Raw genomic sequence first — 16,072 nt, 5'->3', positions numbered from 1 at the left:
GTTCTGTATTTAGGCTAGCGCCCACTCGGTGGACTCTGTGGAGTGACAGTTCAGGTGCCATCTGGTGCACATCCAAGTGGACACTCTAGCACGGTTTCCAGTTCTCTCCCCTTCAGTCCAGAGCGGTGCATTTCTGTCGCCATACTATCGTCCATCCTGAATTGGAGCTCTACCTCGATGCCCGACACCTGTTCCGTTTCTTGGGTCTTCTTTTTGACATCAGTCTTACTCGGTTGCCACATATTCATCATCGAAAGGTTGACTGTTTGTGTAAACTCAGTGTTTTTTGCTTCTTTATCCACAGCTTTTTCGGCACGGACCATTCGACCCTTCTCAACCTTTACCATACATTAGTTCTATGTCAGCTGGACTGTGATTGTCAAGTTCATGGACCAACTACCCCTTCCACACTCCCCTCTTGGACCCAGTCCACCAGTGTGGTATATGTTTAGCTACTAGTGCCTTTCACACCAGTCCTGTCGACTGCCTTCTGGTTGATGCTGGGATCCCTCCCCTTCGACTCGGTAGTCGCAGCTCCTTGTTTCCTATGCCATCACTACTCACTGTTCCCTTGCTCAGCCCTCCTATTCCATTCTTTTCCCACCCTCAGGTGGCTTTACTGTTTGCGCTCTGCCTCGCTTCTCTTCACTATGACTTCCATCTTCCCTCCTTGTCCTCTTCCCTACGTTCTCTCCTAAACACTCCCCCCCTTCATTAGTTCCTTGGCCACTAACTCTTCTGGAGTCTGCTCCAGCGGCGTTTCATTGTTTTCTCTGAATACTCTTATGAGAGGTTCGGGACGCCATTATTTTTTACACCGATGTCACTAGATCTGCTAATCATGTGACATATGCCTTTACACCTTCTGTTGGCATGGAACACCATGCCACATGTGGGGTGTTTACTGGAGAATTGATGGCCATCTATTGGGCCCTCTGTTTTATTAAACGGTTCTCCACCCCCCCTCCACCCCCGAATTTTGTTGTGTACAGACTCAATGAGTGCCTTCAGGCTATCTCTCGGTGTTTTCCTGCCTCCCCATGATCTCTGCCATCCGTGACCTTGTCGCTGATCTTCGCGGTACTGCTTGTCTGGTTGACTTCCTTTGGGTTCCTGGCCATAAGGTATCCCAGATCACAAGAACTGGCTTATCATCTGGCTGGGGGGGGGGGTTGGGTGTTGGCCACCTACCCCCCTCCATTCTCTGTGACCCCTCTGGGAGCAGATCTGTTGCTTTACATCAAATCCCTTGTTGCTCAACAGTGGGTTGACACTTTGGAGGCTATCCCGCTGCCTAATAAGCTTGGCACAATCAAGGAGATTCACACTACGTGGGGTTCTTCCCTCTGCCTCTCCTGGAGGGAATCTATCATCCTCTGCCGTCTTCTATGGACCATACTAGGTCGACCCATGGGGTTTCACTCTGCAATGAGCCCCCTCCCCCCTTTTCTAGTTGGAAGGCTCTGCTCATGGTGATCAATGTTTTGCTGGACTGCTTCCTCCTTCTGGATCTTTTGCAGTAAATATGCCCTCCCAACTTCCTCGTCTCGGGTGTTAGTGGACGACCCTCGCACGGTTACGTCTGTCCTCATTTATCTTCACAAAAGTGGTTTCTGCTCTCAGCTATAAGTCCTTGAATTTTCCTCTGGAATTTCAGTTCCTCATTTAGCGTAGGCGTTGGTTATGGAGGCCTTGACCTTATATCCACGTCACCCAAGTTCTCCCCGCCTTGTGCGTACATTTTGTCTGGTCTGTTGCGAATGTTTTCCCTCTTCACTTGTGTCTTCTTCCCCTTGTGTTGCCCCCACAGTATGGTGTGGGTGTCGGGACGGGTCGGTGGTGGTGCTGGTGCCCCACGGCGTGTAGCGTTTCTGGGGCATCGGCGCTGCTTTGCCCACCCCCTTTTGTTCTTTCGTCTTTCTGCTGCCATGGCGTCCCTTTTTCCGCTTTGTTTGCACTGGACTGTGCTGTTTATCTTGTTCCTCCCTTGATTTCTGCCATCTTATATCATGGAATCGATGATATGGCTGTTTGGTCCCCTCTCGCAAATCAATCAACCAAACATCCTTTTCTTAGAAATTTTCATCCCCTATTTCATACACTTAGGGGTTGAATTTCCAAAAACACTGAACTACGTTTCTTTTTTTTACTTCTTTAATGCTGATTTATTTTCAAACACAAATTTCACCGATTATTTCACTCCCTTAGGGGCTTAATTCCCAAAAATGCTCAAACACGTATTTCTTTATTTCTGACCGAGAAACTAAATGCCAGTTGTCGTAGGCCTCCCTTGAAAATTGCCTTAATAGCGACATATTTTAAAAATGCTCTTCATCCGCTATTTCATAGCTTTAGGGGTGGAATATCGAAAAATTCGTTCTTAGAGTGTAAGGTAATTGCAAATTTCAAGTTTTTAAGCTTAGTGATTTGGGCTGGCCGATGACGAGTCAGTGAATGAGTCAGTCAGTCGAGACACTGCCTTCGATGTATAGAGATAGGCCGCTGAGAATACGTCCTGTCTGAGGCCGGTGAGAGTGTGAACGTCTGGTGCTAGATTTTTCTGAAGTCTGCGCCGCTCGCCTTTACCCTTTACTTCATTGAAGAAGACTTGACAAGTAAAAGGCAAGCAACGTGTCTTAACACAGTGCTAATGACTCTCCTGAAAGGAACACCGTATGACGTGTATGGCTACCAAAGCGCTCGCACAGCTACGTATTTCCTGGTCGCTGGATTGGAACGTACTGACGCCACTACACATTTTTTCTCTGGACCGAACCCGAAGATTGAGTCTACACACATGTTCTGGCGACCCAATAGAGCTTAAAAGGTCGTGCTGTCGCAGCATGTTCGATGATATCGAAGGAACCTCTCCAGTCTGTCCAGACGTCCTTGCACCACCGACTGCAAACTTGTGTCGCAATAGGCAGTGGGCATTTCCAATACTTGGTGAGATAAATGCAATTTCATGGAAGACTTTACGACCAACATTCGTTGTTGATTTTCTTTTTATCGCTGCTGCTCGTATAATTTAGCATCTTGACATTTCTACGTCTACATCCATACTCCGCAAGCCACCGTATGGTGCATGGAGGAGGGTGGCTGTATTTCTGTTGCACTCGCAGACGGAGCGAGGGAAAAACGATTGTCTATATGCCTCATATCACCCCTAATTTCTCTTATCTTGGCCGTCCTTACGCGAATTTACGTTGGCTGCAGTAGAATCGCTCTGGAGCCAGCTTCAAATGTCCGTCCTCTAAATTTTCTCAATGGCGTTTCGCGAGAAGGATGCCGTCTCCCACCCAGTCATCCGGTAACACTTGCAGGTTGCTCGAACCTCCCGGTAACAAATCAGGCAGCCCGCACCTGAACTGGTTCAGTGCCCTCCTTTAATCCTAAGCTTTGTGGTACTTCCGAATGACTCGCACTAGTGCCCCACAAGCGATCTTCTTTAAGGATGAGCCACACTTTCCTAAAATTCATCCAATAAACGGAAAACGATCATTCACCTTCCAAACTACCGTCCTTACGTGCTCGTTTCACTTCACACTGCTCTGCATTCGTTACGCTACGTACTAGATCGTCATCTGGCGGCGCACTACAAATGCCGTATTGCAACATTACGGGAATGGTTTTCCTATTCGTCTGCATTAACCTACATTTTCCACTTAGAACAAGCTGCCATTCATCACACCAACTAGAAATTCTGTGCAAGTCACCCCGTGTGCACCCACAGTGACTAAACGACGACACCTTCCCGAACACGACAGCATCACCGGCAGAGGGTCGCAGACTGCCGCTCAGCCTGTCCGCCACATTGTCTACGTACAGAGAGGAGGGCGGCCTGGCCTGCCACACGTGCCTGGCTACACTCGCCGTCGAGGACAACGCACTGGCTTCTCTCACCCTAAGAAACACACCTGGAAACCTAATTCGGATGCTGGCACCTTCGTTAACATTTCACCCATAACGCGAAACTCTTATTCTATAATCCTTATACCTCAATTCCCTGTTAATCCATTCAGTTCCTTTCTTTCTAGGCTCTTGCAGAAACAAGAGTAAACGTATTACCGTAGTTAAGTGACGAATCATCCTTTGCCTCGCAAATCGTATGTCGCTCCGACCAGATGCCTGCAAGTGCGCACAGTATGAGTGTAGTCGGGAACTTTCCTCCAGTATGCGCTTTTGTAAGCAGACTCTCTTAGCTGCGTCAAGCACAAACGACCCATCATTTTTACGAGACAGTTCCGTAGAACAACACAAACTTCCGAATTACAAAGCAGTCGGTTTCATATCCAAAACAGATAAATCCTAAGTGCTGAAGGTTCTTAGCTCTCTGGAACTACTAATTAGATTTTGAAGGGTGGAATCTGGAACTCCGATAGTAGCAGCGGAAATTTACTATAGTTCTGTTTGAGAAAGTGAATACGACTAGATGTCTCGGCAGTTAATACAGCTACTAAAAAGACAGTATGCTTGAAACGTACTCGCAGTTGCGAATACGAAGAGTCATGAGCTGTATAACGGTTTGGCGACAGAGAAAATTTGTGCCGGAAGCGCGATTCGAACTCGGAACTCCTGTTTCACGCGGGGGGGTCACACGAGTCACGGCAGGACGCAAACTTTGACAAGTCGTCGTCCCTGCGTCACAACTTGTGCACACGTCACGTAATTGCCGTACAGGGCAAGACTTTTAATTGTTGTCACTGCCTGGTATCGGCGTACAAATACGGTACTGGAGTGTGTGTGTGTGTTGTTAAGAAGAGCGGTACAGCGCATGGATACGTGCGTGTCCGAAAGAACATCGCCTCGTTCTTCTTAACAACACACGCACTCCAATGTCGTAGAATACACTTGATTTACTGATGGCGTTGTCACTATTTACTTGCGTAAAAACCGAGTTACGATACCTTAAACGGGTCAGGAAATACCCGAGATGAACCGCTTATTGTATATTGTACTAGAGCCATATTAGTGACTTAATTGCTCTAAGCGTTTATTGTACCTAAAGATATAACAGAAGCACAAATATTTTTAAAGAGGATAAGAATATTTTCATTAGACGTGCGTCATCACATATAACCGCCTCGCTAGCACAGCGACTGGTTGAGTAGAGGAAATCACTGCAGGGACTCAAGTCGTCCGCTTGCAGTCGCGTGCGGAAGCCGCGGCGGTCGCCACAGTGGCGAAGCCCCGCAGCGGCAGAGCTCTCCAGCTGTGCTGTGTGCGGGGGCATCTCAACTACAGCAGGTGGCGGATCACTTCCATCCCTGTTAGTCGCCAGGTGTGGGCGTCTTCTGCACCTGCTCCGTATAACATTGTGGTAAAAAAAGGGGCTTCTGGAAGGGCGCGTTGGGGATACCGTTCCTAGGGCAGGACAATTTTTCATTATCTAAGGCTACAGTTACGCTGCAAACAGGAAAATATCTTTAACATTAAGTGGAATTTTTAAGAATTCTTTATTGTTTCCCAAAAAAATAAAGCACGAATCATTTAAGGAAAGCTACTTCAGGTCAGTGTCCTGTGGTTACCTCCTCCACTACAGCCGTCACACTCCTCTAACAAAAGCTTATCGACTACTGAATTCAGGACCTGCTAGCAGACAGAACTCGACGTATCGTGCTGAACACTGTTTCCGGGAGTAAACCGAGGCAGTGGTATGAGGACATTATGAGATCAGTGTATAACTTGACGGCGCTGATGGAAGATTACCACAGACGATACTGTTATCTGCAAAAAGAGGTCCACTAGTGTTCTATTACACTATAAGCGAAGAGTCGCTGGAAACAGTAACAGCACAGCAACTGCCGTAAAATGCCTAGGAGTAACCACGCAGACACATCTGAAGTGGAATAACAGCACAAAGCAGACAGAAGGAAAAGCGGAGGCCTCGGTGAGATCCACTGCAAGAGTGTTAGGGAGATGTATGCCACCCACGACAAATGTGGCTTACGAAACGCTCGTTCGACCGGTGGTCGAGCACTGCTTGTTGCACTGGAACCGCCACCAAACGAGAAGAGGTAGGGGAGATCGAGCCGAGAGCTGTGCGCCACGTCGCGGGTCAGCAAGCTCCAGGGGCAGACGCTGCAAGCAGGCGGTGTTTCTCACAGACACGCCCAGACAGGCTTCGTTTTGAAATTCCTAGAGCACATGTTCCAAAAACAGTCGGGTAACGTATTACTTCCTCCTACACACGTCTCACAACATGACCACAGCGAGAAAATTCGGGAAATTGCTTGCCATACACAACTTCGCCCACAACTTATCGAACGCGAAATTTCCCAAAGTAATGGGGAAGCGGAGATCAGATAGCGGTACCTCCGCCACACACAGGTGTCATGCTGTATGAACCTGCAGACATGCAGAAGTAGTGGTCTACAGAGACAGATTTAAAAGTTTCTATTATTAAGAATAAAGAAGGGAATACTTGGAACAAATTTACTGTAACATTTGGCTCACAATGCACCGGAAGTAGACTTAGCTAGTTGCATCGCTCGTCGTGCATGTTGCTGCTGTGTCGTCGTTCCCCCGCTACCCGTCTCACGGAGAAGCACAGCTGGGCAACGAACACGAAGGCCTGCTACCGACCGCAGACTCTACACACACATCACCGGCGACGCCGAAGGCCAACAGCTGGGCAGGCTGTGGTGAATCAGATCAGAGAGGCGGTGGAGGTGATGAATCAGACCAGAAAGGTGGCGGATGTAATGAATCAGGCATGAGAGCAGAGAGGCACTGGAGGTGATGAAGCAGACCAGAGAGGTGGTGGACGTGGTGAGTCAGACCAGAGAGGCTGTGGACGTGATGACTCAGGCCAGAGAGGCAGGGGAGCTGGTGAATCAGACTGGAGAGGCACAGGGGGTGGTGAAGTAGACCAGCCACGCGGTGGATGTGATGAATCAGACGAGAGAGGCAGAAAAGTTGGTGAAGCAGACCAGAGAGTCGGTGGAGGAGGTGAATCAGAACAGAGAGGCGGTGGGGGTGGTGAATCATAACAGAGAGGCAGAGGAGGTGTGAAGCAGACCAGAGAGGCGGTGGAGGTGATGAATCAGACCAGAGACGTACCACGTCTGCATCTTCCGCATGAGCAGGAGCGTCTCAATCAAAATGTGAATGGGCTTCTCCAAGACCACCTTCGCTTCGTTCAGGCGCTGTGGAACCAATTCCCTACAAAAGAAATTACGCTATTTTGAGCTGTTTTCCAAAGAATATATCACAGAATACTATGACAGGAGGTGAGAGGCGATAGGCACAAAGAGTTCGCTGAACGCCTCTAGCAGAGGTAGGAATTGTCTGATGAGGTGACAGAAGAACAAGTAGAAGTCGATTTGGAAGAAATGGCGGATCCGGTATTAAAATCAATGTTTAACAGAGCTTTCGAAGATTTTTGATCAAATACAGTGGAAGGCATAGCTAAAATCATTGGCCAAATGCCGCCTAGACGAGTATTCCTGTTACTTCTCTGGAATCTATGAGACTGGATACGTACAGTTAGACTTTTGAAAGAATGTCATCCACACAATCCCGAAGATATCTAAGACACTTAGGTGAAAGAAGCGTTAAATAATCATCTCCAAAGCTCATGCATCCATGTTGATGACAAGAAAAATATATACAAGTTCAGAAAAGAAAGTAGTGAATATTTTAAACGCTGATCATTTTGGCTTTAGGAAAAGTAAAGGCACCAGATAGACAGTTCTAACATTAAGGTTTATAACTGAACCGAGACTTCTAAAAATGGAGACACTTTCATAGGATTAGTCGAACTAGAAAAAGTGTGCGACAGTGTAAAATGGTGCATCAAAGTTCTCAGAAACAGGTATAAGTTCTGTAAAGGAAGACGAGTAATATACAATATGTAAAAGAACCAAGAGAATTCAATAAGAATGGAAGACCAAGCACGAAGTTATAGGATTAGAAAGGGTATAAGACAGCGTTGCAGCCTTTGGCCCCTGCTGTTCAATCTGTACATCGAAGATGGAATGACGGTATTAAATAAAGGTTCAAGACCACGAATGAAAGGATTGCAGTGACTAGACTGACGGAAGTGAATTACTACAGTAACTGTTGAACTGAAGACACTGATGAGTGCACAGAAAAACGAAAAATAATGAGTAGTAAAAATCAAATTAGCGATAAATAAGAACTGGTTTTCAACATGTGACAGATAATTCAAAATAACTTTTTTCCTCATTCGTACACGTCCGTGTGGGGACCGCACGGCGACATGTCTGGCTGCATTGCTAAAGCGCGTTTTCAAGTCATGTGGTTTTTTTTTTTCGACCCCGCAGAGAGTAGTAAATGTGTAATTATGTGACGTCAGGTGACTGTGGCGGCTACCGAATCGGACAATCTCATCCTGTCCTCCTGTCTGGAATCTTTTCATCCATAAACTGAGGGGCACTTACGGACCGTGGAGACGAGGTGGTGGCCCATTCTGCTGGTATACGACATCGGGCAGCAGGTGTTCCAGTTGTGCGGTAGCGAACTCTTGTAGCCCGCTCAGGTAAACATCGCTGTTGGCGGCAGGGTCGCTGAAAAAGAACGGGGCAGTTGCGTAATTTTCAATAAGTCACTGGTGCAGTGAGAACACGGCCCAGGTAGGATATGTAGAGCGAACTTATTGTATATAGTATCCTTCGTGGAGTTTTGAGTTACATACAGATGGACGTTCGGCTGGCTACGTGAGTCGTAGAAGGAAGTAAAGTACTGAGAGGGGGGCAGAAGGCCAAAGTGGCCGACGAAAAGCTTTAACTCCAGATCACTGGCAATCTTCTAGAGTTAAGAGCGCGCGCAGTAGTGGGCTCGGCAAAGGCAAGCCACTTGCCCCTAGCTGCCATGAAGTCAAAGTCTGAAGAAGTAAAGTCACTGCCCTGGGCTCGGAAGGGACTAGGACTCAAAACCCAGTACGGGGACCTTAACGAGCGTCGCTGGACCACTGCTGCGGTTTTTGTACGTCCGTGCTCGTGACTAGAGGTCTAAGAGACTGCGTCCGTTCACTAAGGCCTCAACATGATGCACTGAACCACCGAAACTGATAGCCATAAAATAAAGACATCATAAAGACGGCTGTAGATTACTGTGGTTGCGCATGGCCCAGACAAGTTGAAGGTATAACTGGTTCGTTAGCTGAGAAGGGAGTGCCTTTCCGCGGTTGTGCGCCAACGTACATACTGCCGCTGCGCACGGATACAACAGCTGGTAGCGCGCGGAAGTGTGGCAGTGCCCGCGAGGGCAACGGAACGGCGCCGCCCTGCCACTCACTCTGTTGTTGTTGTTGTTGTTGTTGTTGTTGTGGGTGGCATTACAGCAGAGTTTACCTATTACACTAGTTCATAGATTGTTAAATACAACACAGTCCGTGGTTCAAACGATTCACATGTGGAAAAAATTTAATGTATCAGTTTACCATATAACTGTTCTCATATACATTTAAAGAACTCGAAACAATCAAGATCGTGCACAAAAATAATCTATGGAGGACTTAAGATCAAATAAGGCAGAAGTAATCGATAACATTCCATCAGAATTTCTAAGATCATTAGGGGGAAGTGGCAACAAAACGACTATACGCGTTGGTGTGTATAATGTATAAATAAGTCTGGCAATATACCGTCTGATTTTCGGAAAATATCATCCACACAATTCCGAAGACAGCAAGAGCTGACAAGTGCGAGAATTACCGCACGATCAGCTTAACAGCTCTTGCATCTAAGTTGATGACAAGAATAATATACACAAGAACGGAAAAGAAAACTGAGGAAGCGCTAGATAACGATTAGTTTGTCTTTAGGAAAGGTAAAGGCACGGGAGAAGCAATTCTGACGTTGCGGTTAATAATGGAAGCAAGACTAAAGAAAAATCAAGGCACGTTCGTAGGATTTGCCGACCAGGCAAGCGTTCGACAATGTAAAGTGCTCCAAGGTGTTCGAAATTCTGAGATAAACAGGGCTACGCTACAAGGAGAGACAGGCAATATACAATATGTACAAGAACCAAAGGTCAATAATAAGAGTGGACGACAAAGAATGAAAAGCTCGGATTGAAAAGCATCGAAGAAGCAGTGATGGAAATAAAAGAAAGATTGAGGAGTGGAATTAAAACTCAAGGTGAAAGGGTAACAATGACGCGATTCGCTGGTGACATTGCTATCCTGAGTGAAAGTGAACAAGAATTACATGATTTGCTGAACAGAATCGACAGTCTAATGAGTACGGATTATGAACTGAGAGTAAATCGAAGAAAGACTAAAGTAATGAGAAATTTCAGTAATGAGGACAGTGAGAAACTTAACATCAGGATTGATGGTCACGAAGTAGATAAAGTTAAGGAATTCTGCTATCTAGGCAGTAAAATAACCAATAACGGTCGGGGCAAGAAGGACATCAAAAGCAGACTAGCACTGGCAAAAAGGGCATCCCTGGCAAAAAAAGGTCTACTAGTATCAAATTTCAGGAGGAAATTTCTGAGGATGTACGTTTGGAGCACAGCATTGTATGGTTGTGAAACATGGATTGTGGGAAAACCGAAACGGAAGAGAATCGAAGCATTTAAGACGTGGTGCTACTCACGAAAGTTGAAAATTAGGTGGACTGATGAGGTAAGGAATGAGGAGGATCTGCGCAGAATCGGAGAGGAAAGGAATATGTGGAAGCAAGGGACAGGACGATATAACATCTGTTAAGGCATGAGGGAATGACTAGAGGAGGAAGCTGTAGTGGCAAAAACTGTAGACTGGGACACATACAGCACGTAATTGGGGACGTGGGTCGCAAGTGCTACTTGAGATGAAGAGATTGGCACAGGAGAGAAACTCGTGGCGGGCCGCATCAAACCAGTCAGAAGACTGACGACATCAAAAAAAGAAGGCCGTCAACACTGTCCTGCAAACCAGTTACTGTTCGTAGGAGTCGCTAATCACTGTAGTAATGTAATAAGTTCTCACTCGGAATTAATTAGTAATTACTCTTACATGATTGAGCTCACGAGTAATAAAAACAGACTGTAGGCAATGTATGCGAATATTTCGAACTGTTAGTTATCGGATGACAAGAGACACACGTGTGGCCCCCTCTGTTCTCAGCCGCAGACTGCCTGTCAACTCTCTATACAGGTTTGCCTCTGAACACTCGTTATTCACGGCAGTCATCTTTAATAAAATAATTCATCAACCTCAAAATAGTGAACTTTTAAATTAGTGTGTTAATTTAAAAATGCTACACGTCAAATGGAACATAAAAAAAGTCAACAAAATGATAATGCCAAAGTTCAGAATATAACAGTAAATTTGACACAATTTATAACTGAAGTTAGCAATAGCTTAAAGGTTGAATGTCAATTAATATGGGTGATAATCAGTTTCAGACAGTTTTAGATACCTTACCCAAAAGTTGGAGACATGTTCTTTCATATGATAGTCGTTAATATGCTGAAATATGTCGCACTATATGAACCTTTATAATTAACAATATTTCATAATTAACAAATTAGATCATTGCAGCTATATTAGCAAGTAGTATATAATGAGCACTAAAATTCAGTGGCAAAAGCTTATTTACGAATCCGAAATTACTATACACTCACTGATTACTAGCTACACTACCATATTTTTACTACCACACTTTAGGAAAAAAATTTAGAAAATCTTGAGAGGTAGGAAAACATAGCAACTGAGACTGGATACTCAAGTTGCTCTGTTTCATCCCCTTGAAAATAAAAGGAAAATTGGGTTACATTGTCAGGCGTCGAAAACCAGTTGTTATTGTAGAGTACGGTTTTAAATTTATTAAAGTGTAAAGCCTCAAATATAATTCCTGCAGCACCTGATCTGTGAGATAATGCATCTTCTGTGACGTGCTGGAAAACCTATAAAGTCTATCGAGCATCTGCGACGTTATTTACAGTGGAATGAAATATACGTGCACAGGAGTTGACCTGTTGGCATTTTTTGATTTTTCACAGGTGGACCTGAGGCACATCGACGAGGTGAAGGACTCGAATGTGGTGGAGCTGGGAGTGGACCTGTCGGAGTTCTACACGTCCGTCGAGTGGGACATCCTCGAGGTCCCAGCCGTCAGGTGGGTCTCGCAGAGCTTTGACTGCCTCACCTCTGTCCCCCATCGCACCCTCCCCCCTCCTGTTCCAGTCGCAGTGCAACTCTGGTAAGAAGCCATCTTTTTGCAATATATACGTGGGAAGAAGGAAAATGTTTGTTGTTCTTCTAGATACGCGCACTCTCGGAACTTTGGCAGCGGATGATACTGCGATGCAGCATCTGCCCCTGGAGCTGGCCAGTATCACCGTAACTATCTGGTACAGATCCCAGACTGACGAACAGTGTTAATGAATCGGTCGAACGAGAGTTTTGTAAGTTACACGTTTCACAGGTTGACTATACCTCGCTAGCGTTCTTCTAATCAAATAGGAGTATCTCCGATCGTTATTTACCTTATGTGTGATTAGTTTGATGTACTCATTTCACTTCAGTTCTATACAAGTCACTCCACAGAAGAGACCTTCTTCAGATATTCACCATTGCCCTGATGGCAACGCGCCAAAGGTTCAAAGCTCTGTGGAGCACCATCTCGAAACGAGGTGGTGTGAGTAACTGATGCACAGTGGAAGCCCTGTAGTGGATGATGCACGCAGCTAATGAATGTATATGATCAGGTAGCGAGGCAAGAATGGAACTTCATTAACACGACGCATCGAGAACGTTCCACAAAAGGCTCCTTCAGAATAATCCGACTAAAAGAACGTCCAGATTCGATATGAAAACAGTAACAGTGTCTTAGAAGGTACAGGCTGTACCGTTACTCTAGTTAAATACGATACTCTGTCGTAATCGGGTATCACTGACACAGCCGGGAAAAGTTCGACGTACTCTACGTGAACGCTGTGTGAGAGGCCGACTGATGGCGTGAAGCTCGGAGCGAACGGAACTTGGACTGGGCAGCCGCGCAGCAGTCGACGTCGAGCGAAGAGAATCGTCAACTGAACTCAACTACGTACTTCCGACGTCGACTGCCAAAGTCGTTTGGAGGATGAACAGCACTAAAGTGTGGCGGCAGCGCTGTGTACGGCACGTGCAGCGAAGGCCCACACCGCAGTCGTCTGCGAGCTCGTGTTGCTGGCCTGCTGGAAGGGCTGCACACCGGCTGACAGGCCGTTGGATCCCTGTTCCAGTAGCTTTCGTTTCGCGCGAATTGTCTGTAATGTTTATTTGTCAAAGCTCGTCTACTCACGATAATGTCCACTACTGCAGAAAGAGTGCTGCAGCTAAGGTGTCGGTGCTTCTAATGGTCAAACCTGAATGACATTTTTTTTAAATATTTGTTAATGTACAGGGCCTGAAAATGATCTTTTGCCACAGTAAGAAGGTGAATCGCTGTAAAGCGAGAGACCAACAAAAGGAAATGAATTCAAACACTCTCGTTTTACAAAACGTCATTTTTGCCAGTTCACCTACAGGCCACGATGGTGCTGTCTGCTGTGTGCACAACCGCTGCTGCCAGCAGCCACACATTTTTGTGTTTTGTGAAATTATTCTGAGAATCGGCAGAACAGGCGCACTCGTGTGCCACGGTCGGATTCCGGCGCCAGGAATCTATTCGGTTCGACGCGACACGCTTCGTTACCGAGGTGTCCGCCTGTACGAGTACATTGGCTCAAAGTGAGTTGTGTTTGTCGTTGTTATTGTTGAGTGCACCAGGGAGCTGGGGGCAGGAAATTTCGTTTGCATCTGGAAGATTTACTGCGAGCTGCTGTAAGACAGTCTGCACTTTATTATATTTTATATTAAATGAAATTAACTTTTAACTTCCCTCAAGTGGGAATATACATTCCTGTTCTGGTGCTGGGGCGGCTAAATAACATCAAAATCACCGTATTTTACTCTTAGACTGGGATTTATCCTTACTGGAGAGATGGCAACTATCAAAAGTAATTACACTGTTAAAATATTTCACTAATAGATATTGTTACAGTTTACTGCGGTATATGACAACATAGACTAGCAGTTCCTCTGGAGCGAGCATTCAGGTGAGTGGAAAGGAATTTACACTACCGGCCATTAAAATTGGTACACCAAGAAGAAATGCAGATGATAAATGGGTATTCATTGGACAAATATATTATACTACAACTGACATGTGATTACATTTTCACGCAATTTGGGCGCATAGATCCTGAGAAATCAGTACCCAGAACAACCATCTCTGGCCGTAATAACGGCCTTGATACGCTCTGGCCATTGAGTCAAACAGAGCTCGGATGGCGTGTACAGGTACAGCTGCCCATGCAGTTTCAACACGATACCATAGTTCATCAAGAGTAGTGACTGGCGTATTGTGACGAGCCAGTTGCTCGGCCACCATTGACCAGACGTTTACAGTTGGTGAGAGATCTGGAGAATGTGCTGGCCAGGGCAGCACTCGAACATTTTCTGTATCCAGAAAGGCCCGTACGGGACCTGCAACATGCGGTCGTGCATTATCCTGCTGAAATGTAGGGTTTTGCAGGGATCGAATGAAGGGTAGAACCACGGGTCGTAACACATCTGAAATGTAACGTCCACTGTTCAAAGTGCCGTCAATGCGAACAAGAGGTGACCGAGACGTGTAACCAATGGCACCCCATACCATCACGCCGGGTGATACGCCAGTATGGCTATGACGAATACACGCTTCCAATATGTGTTCACTGCGATGTCGCTAAACACGGATGCGACCATCACGATGCTGTAAACAGGGCCTGGATTCACCCGAAAAAAATGACATTTTGCCATTCGTGCACCCCGGTTCGTCGTTGAGTATATCATCGCATACGCTCCTGTCTGTGATGCAGCGTCAAGGGTAACCGCAGCTAATAGTCCGTGCTGCTGCAAACGTCGTCGAACTGTTCGTGCAGATGGTTGTTGTCTTGCAAACGTCCCCATCTGTTGACTCAGGGATCGAGACGTGGCTGCACGATCGGTTACAGCCATGCGAATAAGGTGCCTGTCATCTCGACTGCTAGTGATACGAGGCCGTTGGGATCCAGCACGGCGTTCCATATTACCATCCTGAACCCACCGATTCCATATTCTGCTAACAGTCACTGGATCTCGACCAACGCGAGCAGCAATGCCGCGATACGATGAACTGCAATCGCGATAGGCGACAATCCGACCTTTGTCAAAGTCAGAAACGTGATGGTACGCATTTCTCCTTCTTACACGAGGCATCACAACAACGTTTCGCCACGCAACGCCGGTCAACTGCTGTTTGAGTGTGAGAAATCGGTTGGAAACTTTCCTCATGTCAGCACGTTGTAGGTGCCGTCACCGGCGCCAACCTTATGTGAATGTTCTGAAAAGCTGATCATTTGCATATTTCAGCATCTTTTTCTTGTCGGTTAAATTTCGTGGTGTAGCATTTTAATGGACAGTAGTGTAATTTTTGTCGCCAAAATACAGGGGGACCCAAAAGTCCTGTAACATTTGAAAATGTTCTGATTCACGGAATAATGTAGGTAGATAGGTAAGAATTCACACGCGTGCCTGAAATGACATGGGGTTTTACTGCAGTCATCGACGAATGCAAAAACTGGCCGACAGCAACACGTGAGAATCGTGTAGGAAATGAGAGGGAATGAGAACACCCTAGCCTGGCCGATAAGCACCTGCTGGAAGGTACGGCGCTGCACACCAGGTTGCCACACGTGTCAAAGGTCAGAGCTGTGACGCGGCCGTCCAGCCACAGTGGGGGAGCAGCTGATCGCCACAGCTACACTGACACGCTGCAGCGTTGCCCCTCGAGTACAGGTCTTGTTGATGAGCGACGGCCGACGTGTTGAACATTTCTTATAAAGAACATCGTCTTTGCTACAAACCAGTTACGCTGATAATTGCTTTTGTATCATATGAAGCGTCATCTGTTGCTTATTTTGTGCACTTTCTTTGGTTTCAATAAAACTGCATGTCTGTCAATTTTTACCTCTCCACCTACGTTATTCCGTGAAGCACTGAATTACGAAATGTTAACGGACATTTTGGTGACCCCAAAGATGGACTGCAACAGTCACCTGGAAATGGTTT

General features: G+C 46.2%; 1 protein-coding gene across 1 annotated transcript in view; it reads left to right on the top strand.

Moving 5' to 3' along the window:
* Nucleotides 1–16,072, top strand: part of LOC124718786 — a 480,197-nt gene that overhangs the window by 345,850 nt on the left and 118,275 nt on the right. The window contains exon 9 of the mRNA XM_047244394.1: nt 11,959–12,074. Within this exon, the coding sequence (XP_047100350.1) occupies nt 11,959–12,074 (116 nt within the window). The remainder of the gene's footprint in view (nt 1–11,958; nt 12,075–16,072) is intronic.

The sequence above is a fragment of the Schistocerca piceifrons genome, chromosome 10 (assembly GCF_021461385.2).
Source record: "Schistocerca piceifrons isolate TAMUIC-IGC-003096 chromosome 10, iqSchPice1.1, whole genome shotgun sequence".
Taxonomy (NCBI): domain Eukaryota; kingdom Metazoa; phylum Arthropoda; class Insecta; order Orthoptera; family Acrididae; genus Schistocerca; species Schistocerca piceifrons.
This window is presented reverse-complemented; position numbering and strand designations above follow the sequence as displayed.